Source organism: Somniosus microcephalus, chromosome 5 (assembly GCF_052327205.1).
Source record: "Somniosus microcephalus isolate GS21.2 chromosome 5, FLI_Smic_1.0, whole genome shotgun sequence".
Taxonomy (NCBI): Eukaryota; Metazoa; Chordata; class Chondrichthyes; order Squaliformes; family Somniosidae; genus Somniosus; species Somniosus microcephalus.
This window is the reverse complement of record NC_140991.1, coordinates 216,617,919-216,643,377: the sequence shown is the minus strand read 5'-3', so window position 1 is coordinate 216,643,377 and position 25,459 is coordinate 216,617,919. Positions and strand designations below refer to the sequence as shown.

Below are 25,459 nucleotides of genomic sequence, written 5' to 3'. Positions count from 1 at the left end.
AGAACTGTATGCTACTCAGAAAATTGTGTTTGTTGTGGTTATTGTAAAGTCCGCGCCTCAATAATACACGGACTTCGGGAGAACAGTTTAACAGGTACTTTACTGAACAAGAGGCAGCTTGAAACTGAAACTACAGAAGCCTGCTAGGGCCTTTTATACAGGGGTGGTCACTGCCAGTACTGCAGTCTAAGACCAGTTATTCCCTTAAAGGTACATAAGAACATAAGAAATAGGAGCAGGAGTAGGCCAATCGGCCCCTCGAGCCTGCTTCACCATTCAATAAGATCATGGCTGATCTGATCCTAACCTCAAATCTTCTATCACTCTGCATCCACCCGAACCCATGTGATCTCCCGGGAGAGGCGAAAAACCAGATAAAGACCCAATGGCCAATTTGGGAGAAAAAAATCTGGGAAATTCCTCTCCGACCCATCTAGGCGATCGAAATTCTTCCAGGAGATCGCTCTGTCCCTATATTTTCTACAGTACTTACCTTCTGTAAAGGCGATCGCCCCCCCAGCCAAGAACAGGAATAAAACCATCTCCTGAAATCTAACACAGAATTAGAACACAGTAGGAGCAGAGCCAGGCTACACGGCCCCTGGGCCCACTCCACTATCCACAGGGCCATGACCATTCCGAACCTAGACTCATGTCCAATTTCCTGCCCGCTCCCCGTAACCCTTAATTCCCTTTACTTCTAGGAAACTATCTATTTCTGTTTTAAATTTATTTAATGATGTAGCTTCCACAACCTTCTGGGGCAGCAAATTCCACAAACCCACCACCCTCTGAGTGAAGAAGTTTCTCCTCATCTCAGTTTTGAAAGAGCAGCCCCTTATTTTAAGATTATGCCCCCTACTTCTAGTTTCACCCTTCATTGGGAACATCCTCACCGCATCCACCCGATCAAGCCCCTTCACAATCTTATATGTTTCAATAAGATCGCCTCTCATTCTTCTGAACTCCAATGAGTAGAGTCCCAATCTACTCAACCTCTCCTCATATGACCAGCCCCTCATCCCCGGGATTAACCGAGTGAACCTTCTTTGTACTGACTCGAGAGCAAGTATGTCTTTTCTTAAGTATGGACACCAAAACTGTATGCAGTATTCCAGGTGCGGTCTCACCAATACCTTGTACAACTGCAGCAATACCTCCCTGTTTTTATATTCCATCCCCCTAGCAATAAAAGCCAACATTCCATTGGCCTTCTTGATCACTTGCTGCACACTAACTTTTTGAGTTTCGTGCACCAGGACCCCCAGATCCCTTTGTACTACAGTACTTTCCAGTTTCTTGCCATTAAGATAATAACTTGCTCTACGATTTTTCCTGCCAAAGTGCATAACCTCACACTTTCCAGTATTGTATTCCATCTGCCAAATCTCTGCCCACTTACTTAGCCTGTCTATGTCCCTTTGCAGGTTTTTTATGTCCTCCTCACTCACTACTTTCCATTCCATCTTTGTATCATCTGCAAACTTTGATAAGTTACACTCGGTCCCCTCCTCCAAATCGTTAATATAGATTGTAAAGAGTTGGGGACCCAGCACTGACCCCTGCGGAACACCACTAGTTACTGATTGCCAATCTGAGAACGAACCATTTATCCCAACTCTCTGCTTTCTGTTAGAGAGCCAATCCTCCACCCACGCCAGAATATTACCCCCAATCCCGTGATTTTTTATCTTAAGCAATAATCTTGTGTGGCACCTTGTCAAATGCCTTTTGGAAGTCTAAATACACTACGTCCACTGGTTCCCCTTTATCCACCCTATATGTTACATCCTCAAAAAACTCCAGCAAATTTGTCAAACATGACTTCCCCTTCATGAAACCATGCTAAGTTTGTCCTATTAAATTATGTTTATCCAAATGTCCCGTTACTGTCTCCTTAATAATGGACTCTAACATTTTACCAACCACAGATGTTAGGCTAACAGGTCTATAGTTTCCAGCCTTCTGCCTACTACCCTTTTTAAATAAGGGTGTTACATTAGCAGTTTTCTAATCTGCCGGGACCTTTGCTGAGTCCAGTGAGTTTTGGAAAATTATTACCAATGCATCCACAATCCCTACCGCCACTTCCCTCAAGACCCTAGGATGCAAGCCATCAGGTCCAGTGGATTTATCCGCCTCGAGTCCCATTATTTTACCAAGTACCACTTCCTTAGTGATTTTAATCGTATTTATTTCCTCCCCCCCTAGAGCCCCCTGTTTGTCCAGTGTTGGGATATTCTTAGTGTCCTCTACTGTAAAGACTGATACAAAATAATTGTTCAGTGTTTTTGCCATCTCCATGTTTCCCACCATTAATTTCCCGGTCTCATCCTCTAAGGGACCAACATTTACTTTAGCCACCCTTTTTCTTTTTATATAACTGTAGAAACTTTTGCTGTCTGTTTTTATATTTTTTGCTAATTTACTTTCATAATCTATCTTCCCTTTCTTAATCAATCTTTTAGTTATTTTTTGCTGTCTTTTAAAGACTTCCCAATCTTCCATCCTCCCACTAGATTTGGCTACCTTATATGCCCTTGTTTTTAGTCGGATACTATCCTTAATTACTTTACTTAGCCACGGATGGCTATCTTTTCTTTTACACCCTTTTTTCCCCTCAGTGGAATATATTTTTTTTGGAAGTTGTAAAATAACTCCTTAAATGTTCACCACTGATCATGTACCGTCTTACCCTTTAATCTATTTTCCCAGTCCACTCTACTCAATTCCGCTCTCATACCTTCATAGTCTCCTTTATGCAAGCTCAGCACGCTTGTTTGAGATCCAACCTTCTCACCCTCTAATTGAGTATGGAATTCAACCATGTTATGGTCACTCATTCCAAGGGGATCCTTTACTAGGACATTTTTAATTAATCCTGTCTCGTTACACAGGACCAAATCTAAGGTTGCTTGCCCCCTGGTCGGTTCAGTTACATACTGCTCAAGAAACCCATCCCTAATACACAACAATTACTCCCCTTTTAGATAAACAGTACTTAACATTCATTTAACAACTAAATAATAACTAATTACAATTACAATTTTCTCAGTAATATATACATCAACTGAAATAGTCATTTATAAGTTCAGTCTTTGAGGAGGCTTCCTGATCCGGACTGGATAGCGCTTTTCTCGAGTATCCTGTTCTGGCGGTGGAGTCAATTCTGGCTCATTGTCATTGGTTGGTTCGTCAGCTTCCAATACCCCTGCTTCTGAGGTAGACGCAATCTGTACTTCGGGCTCATTACCAGGTGCACATGCTTGTGGTACAGGTTTGGCTTGTTCCTGTGACTCTAGAATCTGGTCACCATGGCGTCTCACGATGCTCTCTCCAACGTCCACTGTGTACATTAGTAGTCCCTGCTGTGTGCATATCATGCCTGGCTGCCATTTTTCTGTTCGGTAGTCGCGGGCCAAGACTGGTTGCCCTATCTTGAAGCTCCTGGTTGGCTTCTCATTTATGTGCTGGAACTGCTTATCCTCAACATCTCGTCTTATGTTTGGTTTGAGCAAATCCAAGCGACATCTTAGTCTCCGGTTAAAAAACAGTACGGCTGGAGTTTGGTTGGCTACTGCATGTGTTGCATTCCGGTAAGCAAACAGGAAGTTATCCACCTTGTGTTGCAGTGGTATGTCGTCATTATACATTGCCTTTATGGCCTTTTTAAAGGTCTGAACAATCCTCTCAGCCAATCCATTTGTGGCTGGATGATATGGGGCAGATGTGTAATGTTTCACCCCATTATTCTTCAGGAACCTCCGGAAATCCTCAGACACAAACTGTGTGCCATTGTCGGAACAGATCTGTTCTGGCAACCCATTCCTGGCGAAGATGGTCCTTAGGACTGCAATAGTTTTCTCCGTGGTGGTGGAGGACATTTTAATGACCTCTGGCCATTTCGAATGGGCGTCCACAGCAATTAGAAACATTGGCCTGGAAATTCGCTATCGCCGCGCCAGGTCTTTAGCGCCCGAAATTTAGCGCTCGCCCGGATTCCCGTAGCGCCCGCCTGAAATTCAGTTGCGGCGCCCCAAGACAGAGGCGGGCGCTATTGCAGGGTTTGGCCGCCTCGCTTGGGGCGATGAAAGTCAATTTCAGGCGTCCAGCTGCCGCTGCGGCACCCGATGCGGTGCGGCAGGCTGGGGTACTGCAGGCCTCCTCCTTCTCTTAAGGAGGAGCTGCCTGCAGCCGTGAGATCGCCACTGGATTCCCCCGGCAAATGAGCCCGGCACCACGGAGAAGTGCCGGGCTCGCGGGAGTCAGACACCAATGCCGCGGGGGGGTGGTGCAGGAGTCCGGGGAGGGAGGTGCGGCCAGGCGGCCGCCGGGAAAGCGGCCGGCCGCCCCTCCACCTTTATGCGCCGGCCTCTCGGAGCTGCAAGGCCCCGTTTTTCAAACGCTGTTTGCGGCCGCTACGGGCGAGGCGGTCGCAACTGAATTTGGCCGTCAGCACGGAATCGCGTTGGAACCGGGGCGCTGCGCACACCGATGACATCATCAGTGCCGGCGCAGCGCTACCGGCTAACGCCGATTTTAGGGACCAACTGAATTTCGGGCACTAAAAAACTTCCGGCGCAAACCACTCTTTAGCCAATAAGTGGGCGCAAACGCGACTGAATTTCTAGGCCATTGAGTCCATAAATGGACCAGCGAAATCAATGTGTACCCATTGCCATGGAGATGAGGGCCACTCCCATGGATGTAGCGGGGCCTGTGGTGGAGCGTTTTGGACCTTCTGGCATCCTGTGCATCTCTTGGTCATATCCTCGATTTCTTTATCGATTCCCGGCCACCACACAAACGCCCTGGCTAGGCTCTTCATTTTTACCCCTCCCAGATGACCCTCGTGAAGCTCATTGAGTACTCTATCTCTCAACTTGGGTGGAATTACCACTCGGGATCCACACATCAAGGTTCCCCGGCACACTGACAGCTGTTCCCTCCTTGGCGAGAATGCTGGCAACAGTGAGTCGCCATATGCTGGCCATCCCTTCACCGTCAAATCATAGACCAGAGTGTGTGTCGGGTCATTTCGGGTTTCCTTCTCAATACTTGCGTTTGTAACAGGCAAACATTCGACTATGGTCGCATGGAATATCTCCACCGGGTCCACTGCAGGTGCTTCTTCCGCTGTAAGCAACGGTAGGCGCGACAGCCCATCAGCGTTTCCATGTTGTTTCGTACCTTTGTACTCTATGTCATACTGATGTGCCCCTAGAAAAAGTGACCATCTTTGCAGCCGTTACGCCGTCATCACCTGAACGCCCTTCTTTGGGTTAAAAATTGAGACCAGGGGTTGATGATGTCAGTAGGGTGGATTTCTGCCCGTGCAGATAGTGATTGAACTTCTTCACTCCCCACACCAGGCTGAGGGCCTCCGTCAATCTGGGCGTAGTTACGCTCGGCTGAGGTTAGCGAGCGCGATGCAAAGGCTATTGGCCTCTCTGAACCGTCACGGAATTTGTGTGACAGCACCGCTCCAATGCCGTAAGGTGACGCATCACATGCCAACCGAATCGGTAGTGTTGGGTTGTAGTGGGCCAATACTTCTTTTGAAGTGATTTGGCATTTACATTCCTGAAAGGCACGCTTACACTCATCACTCCATTTCCATGTTACACCAGTTTGAAGGAGGGTGTTCAGTGGGTGCAGAATTGTAGATAAATTCGGCAAGAACTTATGGTAGTAGTTCACCAACCCAAGGAACGACCTCAGTTGCGACACATTTTCTGGTGCTGGAGCCTTGACTACAGCCTCAATCTTGTCCGGCGACTTATGCAACCCTTCCTCAATCATGTGGCCACAATATGAGATTTGTCTCCTGAAGAACTCGCATTTGGGACGGTCGGCTCGTAGCCCATATTCCTACAATCTCGTGAGCACCTGTTCCAGGTTGGCAAGGTGTTCATTGTCATTTTCGCCCGTAACCAGAATGTCGTCCAAATATCACTGGGTCCCCGGGATCCCTTGCAGGACTTGTTCCATTGCCCTCTGCCACATAGCCGGGGCCGATGCTACCCCCAAATACCAGTCGATTGTACTGGTAAAGGCCGTTGTGAGTGTTTATCGTGAGGTATTTCCTAGATGCTTCTTCCACCTCCATTTGTAGATACGCTTGAGCCAGGTCAATCTTTGTAAAACGTTTCCCTCCAGATAGTGAGGCGAAAATATCTTCTTTCCGCAGAAGCGGATACTGTACTGTGTGCAGGACTGGGTTCACAGTCACCTTGAAGTCCCCACGGATGCGAACCTTCCTTGGCTCCCCAGGTGTGCTGCTCAATGCTTTCTTCATTACGGGAACGATGGGTGTGGCTCACTCGCTCCAGTCCACCTTAGACAGCACCCCCGAACGCTCCAGACTCTCCAGTTCAGCTTCCACAGCTGGGTGTATCGCGTATGGCACCGGTCTGGCCTTGAAAAATTTTGGGGTTGCGTTATCCTCAATCTTTATGGTTGCCTAGAGTCCCAAGTCCTTGTTGGAACACCTCTTCCGCGTCAGATAGAATTTGTGACAGACGTCCAGGTGCGACGTCATCATCTTTTTTGTCAGTCACAGTTAGTGCCAGAATGGAATGCCAATCCAATTGTAGTTTTCGGATCCATTCACGTCCCAATAATGGTGGTCCTCCATCTCGTAGTATATACATGTATAGTTTCTGTGTTGCCTTTCCGTTATATTCAACTGGCACCCTTATTTTTCCTCTGGGGTAGACCTTTTGCCCCATGTATGTCTTCAATACAATGGACGTGTCCTTTAAGGGTATGTGTGAGAATAGCCGCTCATAGTCTCGTCGATTCATGACAGTTAGGGCTGATCCTGTGTCCAATTCCATCTTCACTGGGGACCCTGCTATCATGAGGGTGACCCAAATGGTTCGGTGATCTTCTTTTGCGATCACGTTGTGTAATTTTAAACAACTTAGTCGCCTGCTCCCAGAATCCTTATCAGTCTCCTGATCTTCGGAACTGCTATCTGTCAGTTTCTTTACTTTCCTGTACTGTTCCTTAGTAGTTCTTGTCATGTTGGTCTTCTTTCCCGACCTGCAGACTCTTGCTATATGTCCCATTTTCCGCATATTTTGTCTTTAAACCAGCAGTCCTTCTGCTCATGGGTTGTTCTGCCGCAGCGATAGCACTTTTCGGCTCCATACGCCATTTCCTTAGCGCTGTATTCTTGTGGTTTCTGTTGTATTTCTGCAGCTCCCCGTGCTGCTGCTTCGTAGGATACTGCCACGCTGAAAGCCTGTTCTAGCGTCAGGTCCTTTTTTGAAAGTAGCCGTTTCTGGGTTCCTTCACTCTGGAGCCCGCAGACAAACTTATCCCGTAAGGTGTCTGCCAGTCCTGCTCCGAACTGGCAGTGCTTCGATAACTTGCGTAGTTCCGTAAGATAGTCAGCATTGCTCTCATCTTTGTGCTGGTTTCTTTTATGGAACTTGAATCTTTCTGCTATCAGCAGTGGTATAGGACTTAGGTGTTCCTGTAAGATATGAACAATCTCCTCAAAACTTTTCTCCATTGGTTTAGCTGGGGTAATTAAATTCCGCAATAGGCCGTACGTACTCGCACCCATCAGATTTAATAATACCGACGCCCTCTTTCCATCAGCCACCTCATTTGCCTTGCAGTACACTTCAATTCTTTCCACATACGTGGTCCAGTCTTCTACCTCGTTGTCGAAAGCAGTGATACTGCCACTTTTCGGCATCTTGGGCGATTTAATATGGCGCCTCCCGCGCTTTTGCTTCTTCCCCAATGGAATAAAATGGCGCCTCCCGCGCTTTTGCTTCTTCCCCAACGGGATAAAATGGCGCCTCCCGCGCTTTTGCTTCTTCCCCTTACTGCCACGCTGCTCCTAGCATTCTACAGGGTAATGGCGGCGACCCGCAGCTTCGGCACGTCTCGCTTTCCTTCCCCCCCCCCCCCCCGTTTGGTTTCTCTCCGCTGTCCTGTTCTCGAGCACCGACCGCGCCCTGTGCGCTTCACCCTCTCGTTTTCTTTTCCCGGCGATGCTGCGCAGCCCGATTTGTAGAGCCGCTCGATCGAGCTTGAGCCCGCCGCAGTCCGGAAGGGTCAGCGCGCGACCTGCTACCAGCACGATTCGCTGGAACCACAGTCTCTCCCGCAATTCTCCAAACACCGATGGATTCTTTGGGCGGTTGCCCTCGGTCGACGCCCGTTGCTCAGACTACGACCTCCCAGGACCTTCCTTTCAGGCGAGATCCCCGTGAGATGATGCCACACTGCAGGTGAGTTCGAACTTACTCGTCGACACTGTAAAGTCCGCGCCTCAATAATACACGGACTTCGGGAGAACAGTTTAACAGGTACTTTACTGAACAAGAGGCAGCTTGAAACTGAAACTACAGAAGCCTGCTAGGGCCTTTTATACAGGGGTGGTCACTGCCGGTACTGCAGTCTAAGACCAGTTATTCCCTCAAAAGGTACATACACAACAGTTATGTCTCTCTTAAAATTTATCAGGGCTTAGACAGTAGCACAGGACTACTTATACTGTAGGCAACAATTAGTTGACACCCCGTCATACACTTCAGCATTTTGTAAGAATATCTAAATGAAATTGAGAACAGCATTCAGCTAGTCAATCAATACACTGTCTCAAAACTGATCCAACTCATATGCTACTGTATTATCATTTTGTCCATCATTCTCCTCACCCTTCCTCCCATTTTGCAATGAAGATGTCTGGCACTTATAAAACCAACTAAGTGTTCCAGTAATGAGCATCTGATTTAATCTGGTCTGAGGTTAGCTCTAAGCCATTGCTCCATCTGGGTAATACTGGCTCTTCGATTGAATCTTATTTTTGAAAAACAAATATTCATAACATCATGGAGTAAGTTTACCAGAAATGTAGCATTGACTTTTATTTCTGCAGGATATAATGTAATTTGGCAAAATGTACAACAAATCAGGGCAGTGTCTTGCCAATATATTAAAACAATGCTTTTTTTTTTGGTGGTGCCGGTGATCCAAAGTACAGTATGTACAAAAATATTTCCTACATTTTACTATTTTGTAAATGAAGAAAGCCATTACTACCTTCTTGGGCAATGTGGCAGAAATCCTCTTGCAGTTTTGAATAATCTGAAGATAGGTTTGAACCATCTGAAAAATGTTTTGTTTCTGCATGAAATACCTCAGACAGGTTAGGGTTTGATGCATGCAGTCGCATTGGGCTGGCAGAGATGCAAGGAACCTAAACAAAATGAAAAAGTCATTACTCCTCACAATGCATTTTGGCTTAACAGAACTTTAAAAAAAAAAGTTCTGATGGAAAAGCTATGAGTGCATCAGCTAAGCAGAACTGAATTTCCAAAGAGCACACTTTTTTTTTATTACGTATTAATAATCTGTGACCATTTGATCTGTACTTGAGCTAGGGATTACTAACTATAATATATAACCAAGTTAAATCTCAGCCAACATTGCTAACAATTAGAATTGGTTTAACATTGGGCTAGAGAACTGGGGCAGTAACAACACACAAGGAAGTTCTATGCAGCAATGCCAGATCATAGTTTTGAAAGACAACTGCGTGTTTGGGGGGGGGGGGGGGGGGGGGGGTGGAGAAAAAGAGGGGGAGAAAGTTAAAATGTGAACATAATTAATCCAACATAGAGGCATATAGATTGATGTGAATTATTTGATAATTAGTCACTGCTAAATCTTTTCCAAGATTGATAACTGCTGGTAATGACTAGAACTACCCTTCAAAATGATCACATTGGTATAATGTTTGAAATTACAAAAATAATGCTGTAAACACAGCCTCCATTTTAAAGTAGCATCACCTGTAGTGTTGATTTAGCATCTTTGCCAAAACTTTTGGTGCGCCACCTTCTCTGAACACGTTTTTCCTTTTTGGGACTTTCAAAGACATATCCCTTTACCAAAGGAGAAAAAGAGCAATTTTATTCGAAAACAATCCTCTTCAAATGGGAGAGTATATTTTATTGGAATTTCTAGTTCACACCCTGAAAGGAAAAGCAATGTCACTTATTTTTGCTTCAGCTTATACCAAGGTGAACAACTACATTTGACTGTTATACCTGCATAGCATTTATAGCTGGTGCCGAGTATGTCCTATGAATAACCTCCATGCTTTGTAAAAGCTGTGCCAATTCTGTTAAACTGGAATGACATTGAGAAAGATCTAGAAAAAAATAAACTTCATCAGAATAAAGCTTGCGTCAAAAGACGGCAATACACATTTAGATTCTCAAACCCATGTGCAACACAACATGCAAAACAAAAATAAACATCAACACACTTTATGGATCACATGCAAAAGACCATAGGAGCAAAACATTACTTCTAGGCATAATAGATCAGGAGTTTTGTGTTATGAATTCATGTCCACGAGAAACGATGTTATGACTACCCAAACACATTTCAATCTGTATTCAAAGGTTGGTCCCAGAAGTTAAAGGATAGTGCTGCAACACACTCCACTGGCACAAGCACAATCTATGCACGTGTGTACACAGTGATGGGGACAGGGACAGAAGAGAAAGGTAGTCTTAAACAAAAATCTGTAGAAAGTACTGCAATTTAGTGAAGATAATTGGCCATTTTATTCTTGCTAAAGTTTTTTGACCAACTATTGTATTCCCTAAAAGTAAAAGTATTCTCACCTTTTGAACATTTATCTATATCTTCGGAACTTTGCAGCCATGCTGCCACCTTTGACTGGCTGCTGGAATAAGTGAGGGGAAAACCCGGGCTAGTTTGGAATGACATCTGTTTGGATAGACTGCCTCTCTGCAACTGGAAAAATCAAAATTCACTACAGCTTTGAAAATGAAGATCTGTGATTTTTTGCTATTAGTACAGTACAGCAATGGGATAGTTCACAGGATTACAACTATATTACAGCTCGTGCACAAAACTTTTGGCTTGCATTTTCAAGGGTTATATTTACATATATACACGTTATAAAGCATGTGCAATTTTTTTGAAAGGCACATACAAAACCACATTAGATTTGCCATATGCAAAATGTCAGAAAGTATTCCCAAAGAATCAACATTGGTCAGGAATGAAGTTTTTAAAAAAAAAAAAGATTAAGCTTGTAAGTACAGTATTTGAAAATTGAAGTACGGTTTTCATAAGTTATTTTGGTTCGACTTTACTTCAATGTTCCTGATATTTTCCTGAAACTGGCCAATAGCTTGTGTACAGGAGCAATCTTGCATTACTCTCCCTCAGACTTCTCCCTTCTTGGAGCATCTACATTCTCCTTGATGTCTCCTGGTGAGATTACTGAAATCTGGAGCTCATCCTTCATCCTAGCATTTAGCAATACCAAGCAATGTGCTGCTGCTGATATGCATCATTTTTTTCTACCTTCAAATTTTACCGCTGTTACCATATTTTCTTTGCATGGCTGACAGAGATTAGTCACAGATTTTGCCATCTAATCTGTGATCAGCTAACAGAAGAAGAACTCAGCATTATAGCACTCTTCTTTTCTCCCTTTGGATGGAGCACCTCATTGCTGCACACAACATTGTCTAGAAGTGTAATGGAAAAATACATCCAATGCTCTGGGCTAGAAATTGAACCAATCCTTTCTCAAGTACAGCTACTGTGGCACACCTTCAGTATTTGTCTATATTTGTGGAGACACGAAGGACCCCTCCTGGCTATACCTTCCACCACTTGCCCCACCCAAACTGCTGCAGTGGTGGTGTGGCTCTTACCACAAAATCACATCTTGGCCTGTCCCCCTACTCCTCTGGCACCCTCCTTTGAGCACCTCACTTTGCTCTACCCCTCTCGCTTCACTTAAAATCCTCGTTCTCTGCCGCCCACTAAGTACCACGCCAAGTTTCTCACCGAGGTATCGCTTTCCTCTTTCAAACTCTATACCGAGCGACTTATCATCTGAGATTTCAACCTCTATTTCAACTGATTATGCTCTCTCTCCTCAGAGTTCACTGTCCTCCTATCCTCCCATAATCTCTCCTTCCATATAAACTCCCCTACCCATATTCACAGCCACACACTCGACTTTGCCATCTCACATGGCCTCTCTATTCCCATCTCTGATCACTTCCTTGTATCGTTTTCCACCCACATTCCCCTATCAACCCCACTTCCATCTGTGTCCACCCCTAGAAAAAACTCTCTCCCAAGTAAATTGCAACTACACTCAAATTCCGAACCGTCTAGCCTTTGGCCCTCCATTCACAAAAACATTTCCACAGCTACTGATATACTCAATCGCACCATCACCTCCACCTTTGATGGCCTTTTCCCCATTAAAACCATTACTCTCTCACCCTGGTCGTTCCCCCTGGTGCAGCCTCATATCCACTCCCTTAAGTCCAAGGGGCGCAGACTTGAATGTTTATGGCAGGCAACTAGTTTAGCCATTTATCGCCAGATACAGCTGGACCACTTGGGTCCTGTGCTCCTCTGCCAAAACTGCTCACTATTCTAGGATCATCCTGGAATCCAAAGATAACCCCTCCGGGTTCTCTTCACAACAAACCATCTCCTTAAACGCCTCTCCCTGCCTCCTCCACCATCGGGGCGAGTGCGGGGAGCGCGCGGGGCGAGTGCGGGCTTCTTCCTCATTAAGATTGAAATCATACGTTCAACTGCCTGTTACTTCCCTACCTTCCTCTAGCCCATCCAGTCAAATTCACCCTAAGGTTCCCCCCCGCCCTAGCCCTGAACTCTCCTCTTTCTCCCCTCATTCCCTCTCCGATCTCATCTTGTCCACGAGACTCCCCTCCTGCTCCTTTGACCCTAGACCCACCAAACTGCTGACCACCCAACTTCTCTTCCTCTGTCCCCCATGTAAGCTAATATTATTAATGATTCTCCCTCAGGTGGTGTTCAACTCCCCTTGCAATCTGCCGTCATCACCGCCTCCTCATAAAACCCACCCTTGACCCTCGGCCCTTACAAACTTCCGTCCCATGTCCAACCTCCCTTTCCTCTCCAAAGTCCTTGAACATGTTGTCGCCTCAAATCCATGCCCATCTTTCCACGTTTGAATCTCTCCCATCAGGTTTCCACCCCTGCCAGAGTACTGAAATGGTCATAATCAAGAGTCACAAATTACATCCTATATGACAGTAACTGTGGTAAACTATCCTTCCTCACCCTTCTCGACCTGAGAATCACCTGCAATGGCTTCTCTTCCCAATCCAACACCGTTACCTCTGGAGTCCCCCGAGGATCTATCCTTCGCCCCATCCCATTTCTCATCTACATGCTTCTCTTGGTGACATTATCCAAAAGCACGTTAGGTTCCACATGTACGCTAACAACACCCAGCTCTACCTCACCATCACCTCTGTCGAACCCTCCACTGTTCCTGATTTGTCACATTGCTTGTCCGATATCAAGTATTGGGTGAGCAGAAATTTCCTCCAACTAAATATTGGGAAGACTGAAGCCATTGTGTTCCCTTGCCACCGACTCCATCCCTCTCCCCGACAACTGTGAGGCTGAACCAGATCATTTGCAACCTTGGTGTCGTATTTGACCCATTGCCTTCCAATCACATATCCGCTCCATCACCAAGACCCCCTACTTCCACCTCCATATCAGCCGATGCCACCCGTGCCTCAGCTCATCTGCTGCTGAAACCCTCATCCATTCCATTGTTACCTCTAGACGTGACTATTCAAATGCTCTCCTAGCCATCTTCCACCGTACATAAATTTAAGCTCATTCAATAATCTGCTGCCCGTGTCCTAACTCGCACCAAAGTCTCATTCACCCATCACCCCTGTGCATGCTGACCTACATTGGCTCCCGGTCCAGCAATGCCTCGATTTTAAAATTCTCATCCTGGTTTCAAATCACTCCATGGCCTCGCCCCCTCCCTATCTCTAACCACCTCCAGCCGAACAACCCACCGCAATCTTTGCATTCCTCCAATTCTGGCCTCTTGCGCATCCCCATTGAAGACCGTGCCTTCAGCTGCCAAGGCCCCCAAGCTCTAGAATTCCCTCCCTAAACCTCTCTTTCCTCCTTAAAACCTACCTCTTTGATCAAGCTTTTGATCTGCCCCAATATCTCATTATGTGGCTCGGTGTCAAATTTTGTTTGATAACACTTCTGTGAAGGCACTATATACATACAAGTTGTTGCTGTTGAAGCAGCAGCAGGCCCATAAAATTATGTCCGAAATATTTTCCACTTTGTTTGAAAACTGAATTTGGCCTCGGGGCTGACCAAAATTCTCCTTGCTAATGTTTCATATTTTAACACTTCCTGTGGAACCTGCTGCCTTAGATGTTTTCATTTAATATTCTGAAGGTATCCTTTTGGAGGAATGCATCTAAAAATATTCAACTAGAGTGCTAGTGATGAAAAGCCTACTTTCCCCCTCCCCAGCCCCACTTCTCAAGGGAGATTGCTGTATTAGTGGATTGTCTGCAGAATAATAAATCTTACAGTACTGAAGGAGAGTAGAATGTTTTGTATTGAGAAGCCTAGGTGAAGAGCCAAGGTCCATATTGCAGGACACTACCAAGACTGAAGTGAGAGAAGACAAGATAAACCAAGAATTAGGTAGGCATATCTTTGTCTACAGTCTGGAATAAAACCAAAGTAAATTTGGCTCAGACTGCAAGAATGTTTCAATTTGACAGCCTGTCTAGATTGCAAATGTTATTACTAGCATCTCCTCTTTCATGTGTCATTTTTTAATGAAATTATGGCAAATTAATTTCCCAACTTTTTGGGGAATGATAAAAGATGAAAGACTGAGCAGTCAGCAGATGGTTGTCTTGTGAAGAAATGTTATTGGTAAAAATTCAGTAACTGCTGAAGGCTGCAAGGAATTGCAGTAAATTCTGTGCTTCTTACCAAAACAATATCAAGAGGAACATTAAGAATCGAGTCAGATCCTCAGCAGTCTCTAAGTGGACAGCTGTTAACTAGCAGATTTGTTTGACAGACATTAGATCCTACTGAAAGCACCTATTTTCACTGCTCTTTTGTGTTTTCATTCCCTTTGTTGCATCATAGACACACAATAGCCTCCAATGACTTGTCCTCCAATTTATTTCTCTTTCTGTGCCTGCATAATTATCTCTGATGTACCCCACGGTCCATTGTTGGCCCTTTCCCCTTAATTTATGTACTCTCTCCAATATCATCAGGAAACATGGGCAATGTGGGGGTAATTTTAGCCTAACCCATCTGTTGGGAAATTGACCGGATCAGGTGGAACCACGGTTTTTCATACCGTCCGCTTTTACCAGCCATTGAAGTACGGAGTCAGCTTTCTTGAATAACAGGGTTCCTTTGCTACATTCCAATCCGCGGCAACCATTCTAAAGTTAGGAAATTCTAGAAGATCAAAACCAATGCATCCACTATCTCTGCAGCCACCTCTTAAAACCCTAGAAATGTTGGCCATCAGGTCCAGGGGATTTGTCAGCTTTTAGACCCATTAATTTCTCCAGTGCTATTTCTTAACGAATACTAATTTCTTTACATTCCTCATTCTCACTAGACCCTTGATTCCCCACCATTTCCGGAATGTTTTGTAATAAGAACATAAGAAATAGGAGCAGGAGTAGGCCAATCGGCCCCTCGAGCCAGCTCCGCCATTCAATAAGATCATGGCTGATCTGATCCTAACCACCAATCTACTATCACAGAACCATCTCCTGAATCTAACAGAATTAGACACACGAAATAGGAGCAGGATCAGGCTACACGGCCCCTGGGCCCGCTCCGCTACCCACAGGGCCATGTCCGATCCGAACCTAGACTCATGTCCAAATTCCTGCCCGCTCCCCGTAACCCTGAATTCCCTTTACTTCTAGGAAACTCTATTTCTGTTTTAAATTTATGTAATGATGTAGCTTCTACAGCTTTTTGGGGCAGCATATTCCATGGACCTACCACCCTCTGAGTGAAGTAGTTCCTCCTCATCTCAGTTTTGAAAGAGCAGCCCCTTATTCTAAGACTATGCCCCCTAGTTCTAGTTTCACCCATCATCGGGAACATCCTCCCCGCATCCACCCGATCAAGCCCCTTCACAATCTTATATGTTTCAATAAGATTGCCTCTCATTCTTCTGAACTCCAATGAGTAGAGTCCCAATCTACTCAACCTCTCCTCATATGTCCATCCCCTCATCCCCGGGATTAACCGAGTGAACCTTCTTTGTACTGACTCGAGAGCAAGTATGTCTTTTCTTAACTATGGACACCAAAACTGTACGCAGTATTCCAGGTGCGGTCTCACCAATACCTTGTACAACTGAAGCAATACCTCCCTATTTTTATATTCTATCCCCCTAGCAATGAAAGCCAACATTCCATTGGCCTTCTTAATCACTTGCTGCACCTGCATACTAACCTTTTGAGTTTCGTGCACCAGGACCCCCAGATCCCTTTGTACTTCAGTACTTTCCAGTTTCTTGCCATTAAGATAATAACTTGCTCTACGATTTTTCCTGCCAAAGTGCATAACCTCACACTTTCCAGTATTGTATTACATCTGCCAAATCTCTGCCCACTTACTTAGCCTGTCTATGTCCCCTTGCAGGTTTTTTATGTCCTCCTCACTCACTACTTTCCCTCCCATCTTAGTATCATCTGCAAACTTTGATATGTTACACTCGGTCCCCTCCTCCAAATCGTTAATATAGATTGTAAAGAGTTGGGGACCCAGCACTGACCCCTGCGGAACACCACTAGTTACTGATTGCCAGTCTGAGAATGAACCATTTATCCCAACTCTCTGCCTTCTGTTAGATAGCCAATCCTCTATCCATGCCAGAATATTACCCCCAATCCCATGATTTTTTATCTGAAGCAATAATCTTGTGTGGCACCTTGTCAAATGCCTTTTGGAAGTCTAAATATACTATGTCCGCTGGTTCCCCTTTATCCACCCTATATGTTACTTCCTCAAAGAACTCCAGCAAATTTGTCAAACATGACTTCCCCTTCAAAAAACCATGCTGACTTTGTCCTATTAAATTAGGATTATCCAAATGTCCTGTTACTGTCTCCTTAATAATGGACTCCAAAATTTTACCTACCACAGATGTTAGGCTAACCGGTCTATAGTTTCCAGCCTTCTGTCTACTGCCCTTTTTAAATAAGGGTGTTACATTCGCAGTTTTCCAGTCTGCCGGGACCTTTGCTGAGTCCAGGGAGTTTAGGAAAATTACTAATGCATCCACAATCCCTGCCGCCACTTCCCTCAAGACCCTAGGATGTAAGCCATCAGGTCCAGGTGATTTATCCGCCTTGAGTCCCATTATTTTACCGAGTACCACTTCCTTAGTGATTTTGATCGTGTTTAGCTCCTCCCCCCCCTTTAGCCCCCTGTTTGTCGAGTGTTGGGATATTCTTAGTGTCTTCTACTGTAAAGACTGATGTAAAATATTCATTCAGTGTTTTTGCCATCTCCATATTTCCCACCATTAATTTCCCGGTCTCATCTTCTAAGGGACCAACATTTACTTTAGCCACCCTTTTTCTTTTTATATAACTATAATAACTCTTACTATCTGTTTTTATATTTTTTGCTAATTTACTTTCATAATCTATCTTCCCTTTCTTAATCAACCTTTTTGTTATTTTTTGCTGTCTTTTAAAGTTTTCCCAATCCTCTATCCTCACACTAGATTTGGCTACCTTATATGCCCTTGTTTTTAGTCGAATACTATCCTTAATTTCTTTACTTAGCCACGGCTGGCTGTCTTTTCTTTTACACCCTTTTCTTCTCAGTGGAATATATATTTTTTTGGAAGTTGTAAAATAACTCCTTAAATGTACACCACTGATCATGTATCATCTTACCCTTTAATCTATTTTCCCAATCCACTCTACTCAATTCCGCTCTCATACCTTCATAGTCTCCTTTATTCAAGCTTAGCGCGCTTGTTTGAGATCCAACCTTCTCACCCTCTAATTGAATATGGAATTCAACCATGTTATGGTCACTCATTCCAAGGGGATCCTTTACTAGGACATTTTTAATTAATCCTGTCTCGTTACACAGGACCAGACCTAAGGTTGCTTGCCCCCTGGTCGGTTCAGTTACCGACCAGGGGGCAACCAATAGAGGATTGGGAAAACTTTAAAAGAGAGCAAAAAATAACAAAAAGATTGATTAAGAAAGGGAAGATAGATTATGAAAGTAAATTAGCAAAAAATATAAAAACAGATAGTAAGAGTTTTTATAGTTATATAAAAAGAAAAAGGGTGGCAAAAGTAAATGTTGCTCCCTTAGAAGGTGAGACCGGGAAATTAATGGTGGGAAATATGGAGATGGCAAAAACACTGAATGAATATTTTGTATCAGTCTTTACAGTAGAGGACACTAAGAATATCCCAACACTGGACAAACAGGGGGCTAAAGGGGGGGGAGGAGCTAAACACGATCAAAATCACTAAGGAAGTGGTACTCGGTAAAATAATGGGACTCAAGGCGCATAAATCACCTGGACCTGATGGCTTACATCCTAGGGTCTTGAGGGAAGTGGCGGTAGGGATTGTGGATGCATTGGTAATAATTTTCCAAAACTCCCTGGACTCAGCAAAGGTCCCGGCAGACTGGAAAACTGCGAAAGTAACACCCTTATTTAAAAAGGGCAGTAGACAGAAGGCTGGAAACTATAGGCCGGTTAGCCTAACATCTGTGGTAGGTAAAATTTTGGAGTCCATTATTAAGGAGACAGTAACAGGGCATTTGGATAATCCTAATTTAATAGGACAAAGTCAGCATGGTTTTATGAAGGGGAAGTCATGTTTGACAAATTTGCTGGAGTTCTTTGAGGAAGTAACGTATAGGGTGGATAAAGGGGAACCAGTGGACGTAGTGTATTTAGACTTCCAAAAGGCATTTGACAAGGTGCCACACAAAAGATTATTGCTTAAGATAAAAAATCACGGGATTGGGGGTAATATTCTGGCATGGATAGAGGATTGGCTATCTAACAGAAGGCAGAGAGTTGGGATAAATGGTTCATTCTCAGACTGGCAATCAGTAACTAGTGGTGTTCCGCAGGGGTCAGTGCTGGGTCCCCAACAATTTACAATCTATATTAACGATTTGGAGGAGGGGACCGAGTGTAACATATCAAAGTTTGCAGATGATACTAAGATGGGAGGGAAAGTAGTGAGTGAGGAGGCCATAAAAAACCTGCAAGGGAACATAGACAGGCTAAGTAAGTGGGCAGAGATTTGGCAGATGTAATACAACACTGGAAAGTGTGAGGTTATGCACTTTGGCAGGAAAAATCGTAGAGCAAGTTATTATCTTAATGGCAAGAAACTGAAAAGTACTGAAGTACAAAGGGATCTGGGGGTCCTGGTGCACGAAACTCAAAAGGTTAGTATGCAGGTGCAGCAAGTGATTAAGAAGGCCAATGGAATGTTGGCTTTCATTGCTAGGGGGATAGAATATAAAAATAGGGAGGTATTGCTTCAGTTGTACAAGGTATTGGTGAGACCGCACCTGGAATACTGCGTACAGTTTTGGTGTCCATAGTTAAGAAAGGACATACTTGCTCTCGAGTCAGTACAAAGAAGGTTCACTCGGTTAATCCCGGGGATGAGGGGATGGACATATGAGGAGAGGTTGAGTAGATTGGGACTCTACTCATTGGAGTTCAGAAGAATGAGAGGCAATCTTATTGAAACGTATAAGATTGTGAAGGGGTTGGATCGGGTGGATGCGGGGAAGATGTTCCCGATGATGGGTGAAACTAGAACTAGGGGGCATAGTCTTAGAATAAGGGGCTGCTCTTTCAAAACTGAGATGAGGAGGAACTACTTCACTCAGAGCGTGGTAGGTCCATGGAATATGCTGCCCCAAAAAGCTGTAGAAGCTACATCATTACATAAATTTAAAACAGAAATACTGTTTCCTAGAAGTAAAGGGAATTAAGGGTTACGGGGAGCGGGCAGGAATTGGGACATGAGTCTAGGTTCGGATCGGTCATGGCCCTGTGGGTAGCGGAGCGGGCCCAGGGGCCGTGTAGCCTGATCCTGCTCCTATTTCGTGTGTCTGCTCCTATTTAGTGTGTCTAATTCTGTTAGATTCAGGAGATGGTTCTGTGATAGTGGATTGGCGGTTAGGATCAGATCAGCCATGATCTTATTGAATGGCGGAGCAGGCTCGAGGGGCCGATTGGCCTACTCCTGCTCCTATTTCTTATGTTCTTATCCTCCCACTAGATTTGGCTACCTTATATGCTCTTGTTTTTAGTCGAATACTCTCCTTAATTTCTTTACTTAGCCACGGATGGCTGTCTTTTCTTTTACACCCTTTTCTTCTCAGTGGAATATATATTTTTTGGAAGTTGTAAAATAACTCCTTAAATGTACACCACTGATCATGTATCGTCTTACCCTTTAATCTATTTTCCCAATCCACTCTACTCAATTCCACTCTCATACCTTCATAGTCGCCTTTATTCAAGCTTAGCACGCTTGTTTGAGATCCAACCTTCTCACCCTCTAATTGAATATGGAATTCAACCATGTTATGGTCACTCATTCCAAGGGGATCCTTTACTAGGACATTTTTAATTAATCCTGTCTCGTTACACAGGACCAGATCTAAGGTTGCTTGCCCCCTGGTCGGTTCAGTTACATACTGCTCAAGAAACTCATCCCTAATACACTCAATGAACTCATCCTCAAGGCAGCCCTGTCCAATTTGATTTGTCCAATTAATATGATAGTTAAAATCCCCGATAATTATAGATGTTCCCTTATTACAAGCCTCAACTATTTCCTGATTGATACTCCGTCCAACAGAGTTGCCACTGTTCGGAGGCCTATAGACTACGCCCACTAGTGTTTTTTTCCCCTTATTGTTCCTTACCGCCACCCAAACTGTTTCATTATCCTGATCTTTTGACCCAATATCATTTCTCTGTATTACAGTGATTCCTTCCTTTATTAACATAGCCACCCCACCTCCCCTTCCTTCCTGCCTGCCTGTCCTTCCTGATCGTTAAATAACCTGGTATGTTTAATTCCCAGGCATTGTCACCCTGCAGCCATGTTTCTGTAATGGCCACAAGATCATACCCATATGTAGTTATTTGTGCCATTAACTCGTCTATTTTGTTACGAATGCTACGTGCATTCAGATAGAGAACTTTCAAATATGTTTTGTGACACTTAGTTCCTGCTTTTGCCCTTTTTATTACTTTACCTTTTACTCCATATCTTCTGCCCCTTCCTGACACGCTCTGGTTTTTAATTTCCCCACTGCTACCTAAGTCTATGACCTTCTCTGTTGTCATTTTTATTATTTGCTCTCTAGGAACCTCCCCCCCACTAGTTTGTTTAAAGCCCTCTCTACAGCCCTAGTTATATGATTCGCCAGGACTCTAGTCCCAGCACTGGCCAAGTGAAGCCCATCCCAACGGAACAGCTCCCTCCTGCCCCAGTACTGGTGCCAGTGTCCCAGGAAGCAAAACCCATTTCTCCCACACCAGTCTTTGAGCCACGCATTTAACTCTCTAATTTTATTTGTCCTAGCCAAATTCGCTCGTGGCTCAGGTAATAATCCAGAGATTATTACCCTTGAGGTTCTGTTTTTTAATTTGACCCCTAGCTGCTCATACTCCTTTAACAGAACCGGCTTCCTAGTCCTATCTACGTCGTTTGTACCAACATGGACCACGACAACTGGATCCACCCCCTCCCACTGCAAGTTTCTTTCCAGCCCAGAGGAGATGTCCTTAACCCTGGCACCGGGTAGGCAACACAGCCTTCGGGACTCTCGCTCTTGGCTGCAGAGAACTCTATCTATCCCCCTAATAATACTATCCCCTACCACTACAACATTTCTATTTATTACCCCCTCTTGAATGGCCCCCCGTTCCACGGTGTTGTGGCCAGGTTGCTCATCCTTCCTGCAGTCCCTGCTCCTGTCCCCACAGGGAGTAAGAACCTCGAACCTGTTGGACAAGAACAAGGGCTGCGGCTCCTCCAGCTCTACCTCCTGGATCCCCGTACCTGCCTCACTCGTAGTCACACCGTCCTGTCCCTGACCATGGGCTACATCTGAATTAATTAACTTCATAGGTGTGACCACCTCCTGATACACAGAGTCCAGGTACTTCTCCCCCTCCCTGATGTGTCGCAGTGTCTGAAGCTCAGACTCCAGCTCATCAACACGGAGCTGGAGTTCCTGTTGCAGCAGACACTTGTCACAGACGTAATCACCGTGAGCCTCAATGGGGTTCACCGGCTCCCACATCTCGCAACAGTAACACATCACCTGCTCCATTCTATGTAATTAATTAAATTTTTTATTGTTAGTTATGGACACCCTCTGCCCGATTTTAGATGCTGGTGTCCCCTTTAATTAATTGGATTTAAATTAAATCAATCCCTCTAGTTACACCAGTTAAATGGTTTACCAACAGTCACTCTGCACCAGAAAGGCCTTATTAACTACAACCTACAGAGTTAAAGTTTGAAAAGAGCACCTAACACCCCACTTACCCTAACTCACACTTACCCAAACTCACAGCACTTTTTGATGACTCGCACTCAGTCCTTGCTCGCACTAGGACTGGTCTTTTTATACTGTTTGTTTGTTTACAGCCAAATGAGTCACCCCTGCTGATTGGTTAGAAAACTGTTTTCCACTGCCTGCTGTGCCAATTTACTCCTACTGCAGTGTAACCTTGTTTTACTCTTCTTAAACCAACAGAATCCCAAAAATTTAACTTTTCCCCTTTACTTAAACTGCTTAAGTAATCTTATCAAGAATGATTTAAAGAGATACAAAGTATCCGTTTAATGTCTCTGCCATTACCTTATTGTCCATTATATTTTCTCCTGTCTCTGCCTGTAAGGGACCCACATTTACTTTCACTAATCTCTTCCATTTTACAAATCTATGGAAGCTTTTAGAATCTACTTTTATGTCTCTTGCTAGTTTACCCTCATTTTCTCTCTTCTCTATCAATTGCAGGAACAGTAGCATAGTGGTAATGTTACTGGACTAGTAATCCAGAGACCTAAACTAATAATCCAGTGAGAAGAGTTCAAATCCCACCATGACAGCTGGGGAATTTAAATTTAGTTAATTAAATAAAACTGGAATTAAAAAGCTAGCATCAGTAATGGTGACCATGAAACTACTGAATTGTCATAAAAACCAACTGGTTCACTAATGTCTTTTAGGGAAGGAAATCTGACGTCTTTACCTGGTTTGGTCTATATATGTGACTCCAGACCCACAGTAATATGGTTGACTCTTAACTGCCCTCTGAAATGGCATAGCAAGTCACTAGAGGGCAATAAATGTTAGCCTTGCCAGCGATGGCCACATCCCGTGAATGAATAAAAAAGATAAATTATTGCGAATTATTTCTTTATCGCCAGTGCTTACCTACGTCATATCTTTTAATCTAGTTTCCCAATCTACCTTGATCAACTCGCCCAACAGAAAGGGTTTGACCTGAAACGTTGACTTTTTTCTCTCCACGGATATTGCCCGCCCTGCTGAGTTTTTCCAGCATTTTCTGTTATTTCGGATTTCCAGCATCTGCAGTATTTTGCTATCGCCTAATACCTACGTAGTTTGCTTTGTTCAATTTTAAGACCCTAGTTTCGGACTTAAATAATTCACTCTCAAACGCAATATAAAATTCTATCATATTATGATCACTCTTCCCCAGATGTTCCTTTACTACAAAGCTATTAATTAACCTGTTTCATTGCACAATTTAAAATAGCCTGTTCCCCAATTGGCTCCTCGACATACAGATCTAGAAAACTATCTTGAATGCATTCCATGAACTCGTCCTCTACACTATTAATGTAAATTTGGTTTGCCCAGTCTATATGAAAGAACCCCATGATTACTGCATTACCTTTGTTACATGCACCTCTAATTTCCTGATTTATACTCTGCCTGACACTACAGCTATTGTTCGGGAGCCTATAAACTCCCCCCACCAGTGTTTTCTGTCCCTTGTTGTTTCTTAGCTCCACCCAAACTGATTCTACAGTTTGATTTTCCGAGCTAATATCCTCTCTCTACTGTCTTTATCCCATCCTTTATTATCAGGGCTAACCGCCTTTCCTTTTCCATTTTGCCTATTTCTTCTAAAAAAAAAATCAAGTACAGTATCCTGGAATATTTAGCTCCCAACCTTGGTCACTCTGCAACCAAATCTCCGTAAAGGCTAGTCGATCAAACCTATTTATATTTGTGCTATTAATTCATCTATTTTGTTGCGAACTGTTTGCGCATTTAGATATAGCGTCTTTAGCACTTCTGTTTTTCCCGGATGTCACCTTAGTCACTAATGTCTTGTTACCATTAAGTTCTCTGTCCCTTCATGACTCGCTGCTTATTTTACCCAAATCGCTACTCTGTTCCACAGCCTTGACTTTTCTCTTGCCGCTTTTGAATTTACCCTTTCCTGAATCTTCCCACCCACCGCCTTTATTAGTTTAAAGCCCTATTGGTTCAAGAAATTGTGGACACATGAAAGAAAAAAAAAGTGTATTACAATTACCATTCTTTATCAAGTATATAAGATGTTCATTCCCCCAGGTGGTAGCATCTGACATAGCTGGACCTAACACTTTGTCCATACAACCATCAAAACATCCAAGTGAAACAGATAGAACCCAACACCTCTGCATTTAATCTATAGCATATTAAATATTAACCAGATTGTAAATTACCTTCTGCTTGCAAAAAACTACCAACAATAATGGATCTTAACCTTGTGTATACTGTTACTAATAAGGACCTCAAATCAATAATTTAATATAGGCAGAAAATAATGTCACACATTCATTTATTCTTCTATTCTTTATCCATCCTTCTAACCATGTGCCTTAATCTTTGCAAGAAGTTTTTGTGTGTAAAGTCCAAAATACATAGCATCCAAATGCTTGACAACTAATGATATTAAAATTTTAAAGTTTGTTTTATTCCAATTCAGGGTCAGTTGTCAGCGGCAATGGTCATGGCAATAAACAGCTTCTGTAAGCCTAGCACAGAGGAAGTCTTATTTCCTTGCATTCAATGGTTGAACATTGGTAAAATAACTTGTTAAAAAGGTCAACATGGATTCAGGAGATTATTAACCATGCAACAGGGGAATTGTAGTATATATAGATTTCCAAAAAAGCTTTTATTACAATGCATTGCAGATTCATGGCGATAGCAAGGCATCATGGAGTAAGAGGTAAAGCATCGCATTTGATAAATAATTGACTTAAAAAACAGGCAACATAGGCTGGAAAGAAGCTACCATACCCTGGGGGTTATTAATGATTTGGACAGGCATGTCATTAGTAGAATTCCAAATTTGCAGTGATAGGAAGCTGGTCAAATATTGAGGAAAATTGTTTGAACCTGTTGCCATTTTCTCATTCTTCTGGTCAGGGATTGACATTAAAGGATGTGAACTGAAGCTCGGTTTGGATTTTAATTCATTGCATAA

At 43.8% G+C, this 25,459-nt stretch overlaps 1 protein-coding gene across 4 annotated transcripts in view; it reads right to left on the bottom strand.

Moving 5' to 3' along the window:
• osbpl3b (oxysterol binding protein-like 3b) overlaps positions 1 to 25,459 on the bottom strand; it is a 307,799-nt gene that overhangs the window by 149,961 nt on the left and 132,379 nt on the right. For all 4 annotated transcript variants that reach the window (XM_085988683.1, XM_085988680.1, XM_085988679.1 and 1 more), the window contains 4 exons: positions 10,662 to 10,794; positions 10,077 to 10,180; positions 9,819 to 9,911; positions 9,067 to 9,223 (listed from right to left, as the gene is read on the bottom strand). In XM_085988683.1, the coding sequence (XP_085844809.1) occupies positions 9,067 to 9,223; positions 9,819 to 9,911; positions 10,077 to 10,180; positions 10,662 to 10,794 (487 nt within the window). The remainder of the gene's footprint in view (positions 1 to 9,066; positions 9,224 to 9,818; positions 9,912 to 10,076; positions 10,181 to 10,661; positions 10,795 to 25,459) is intronic.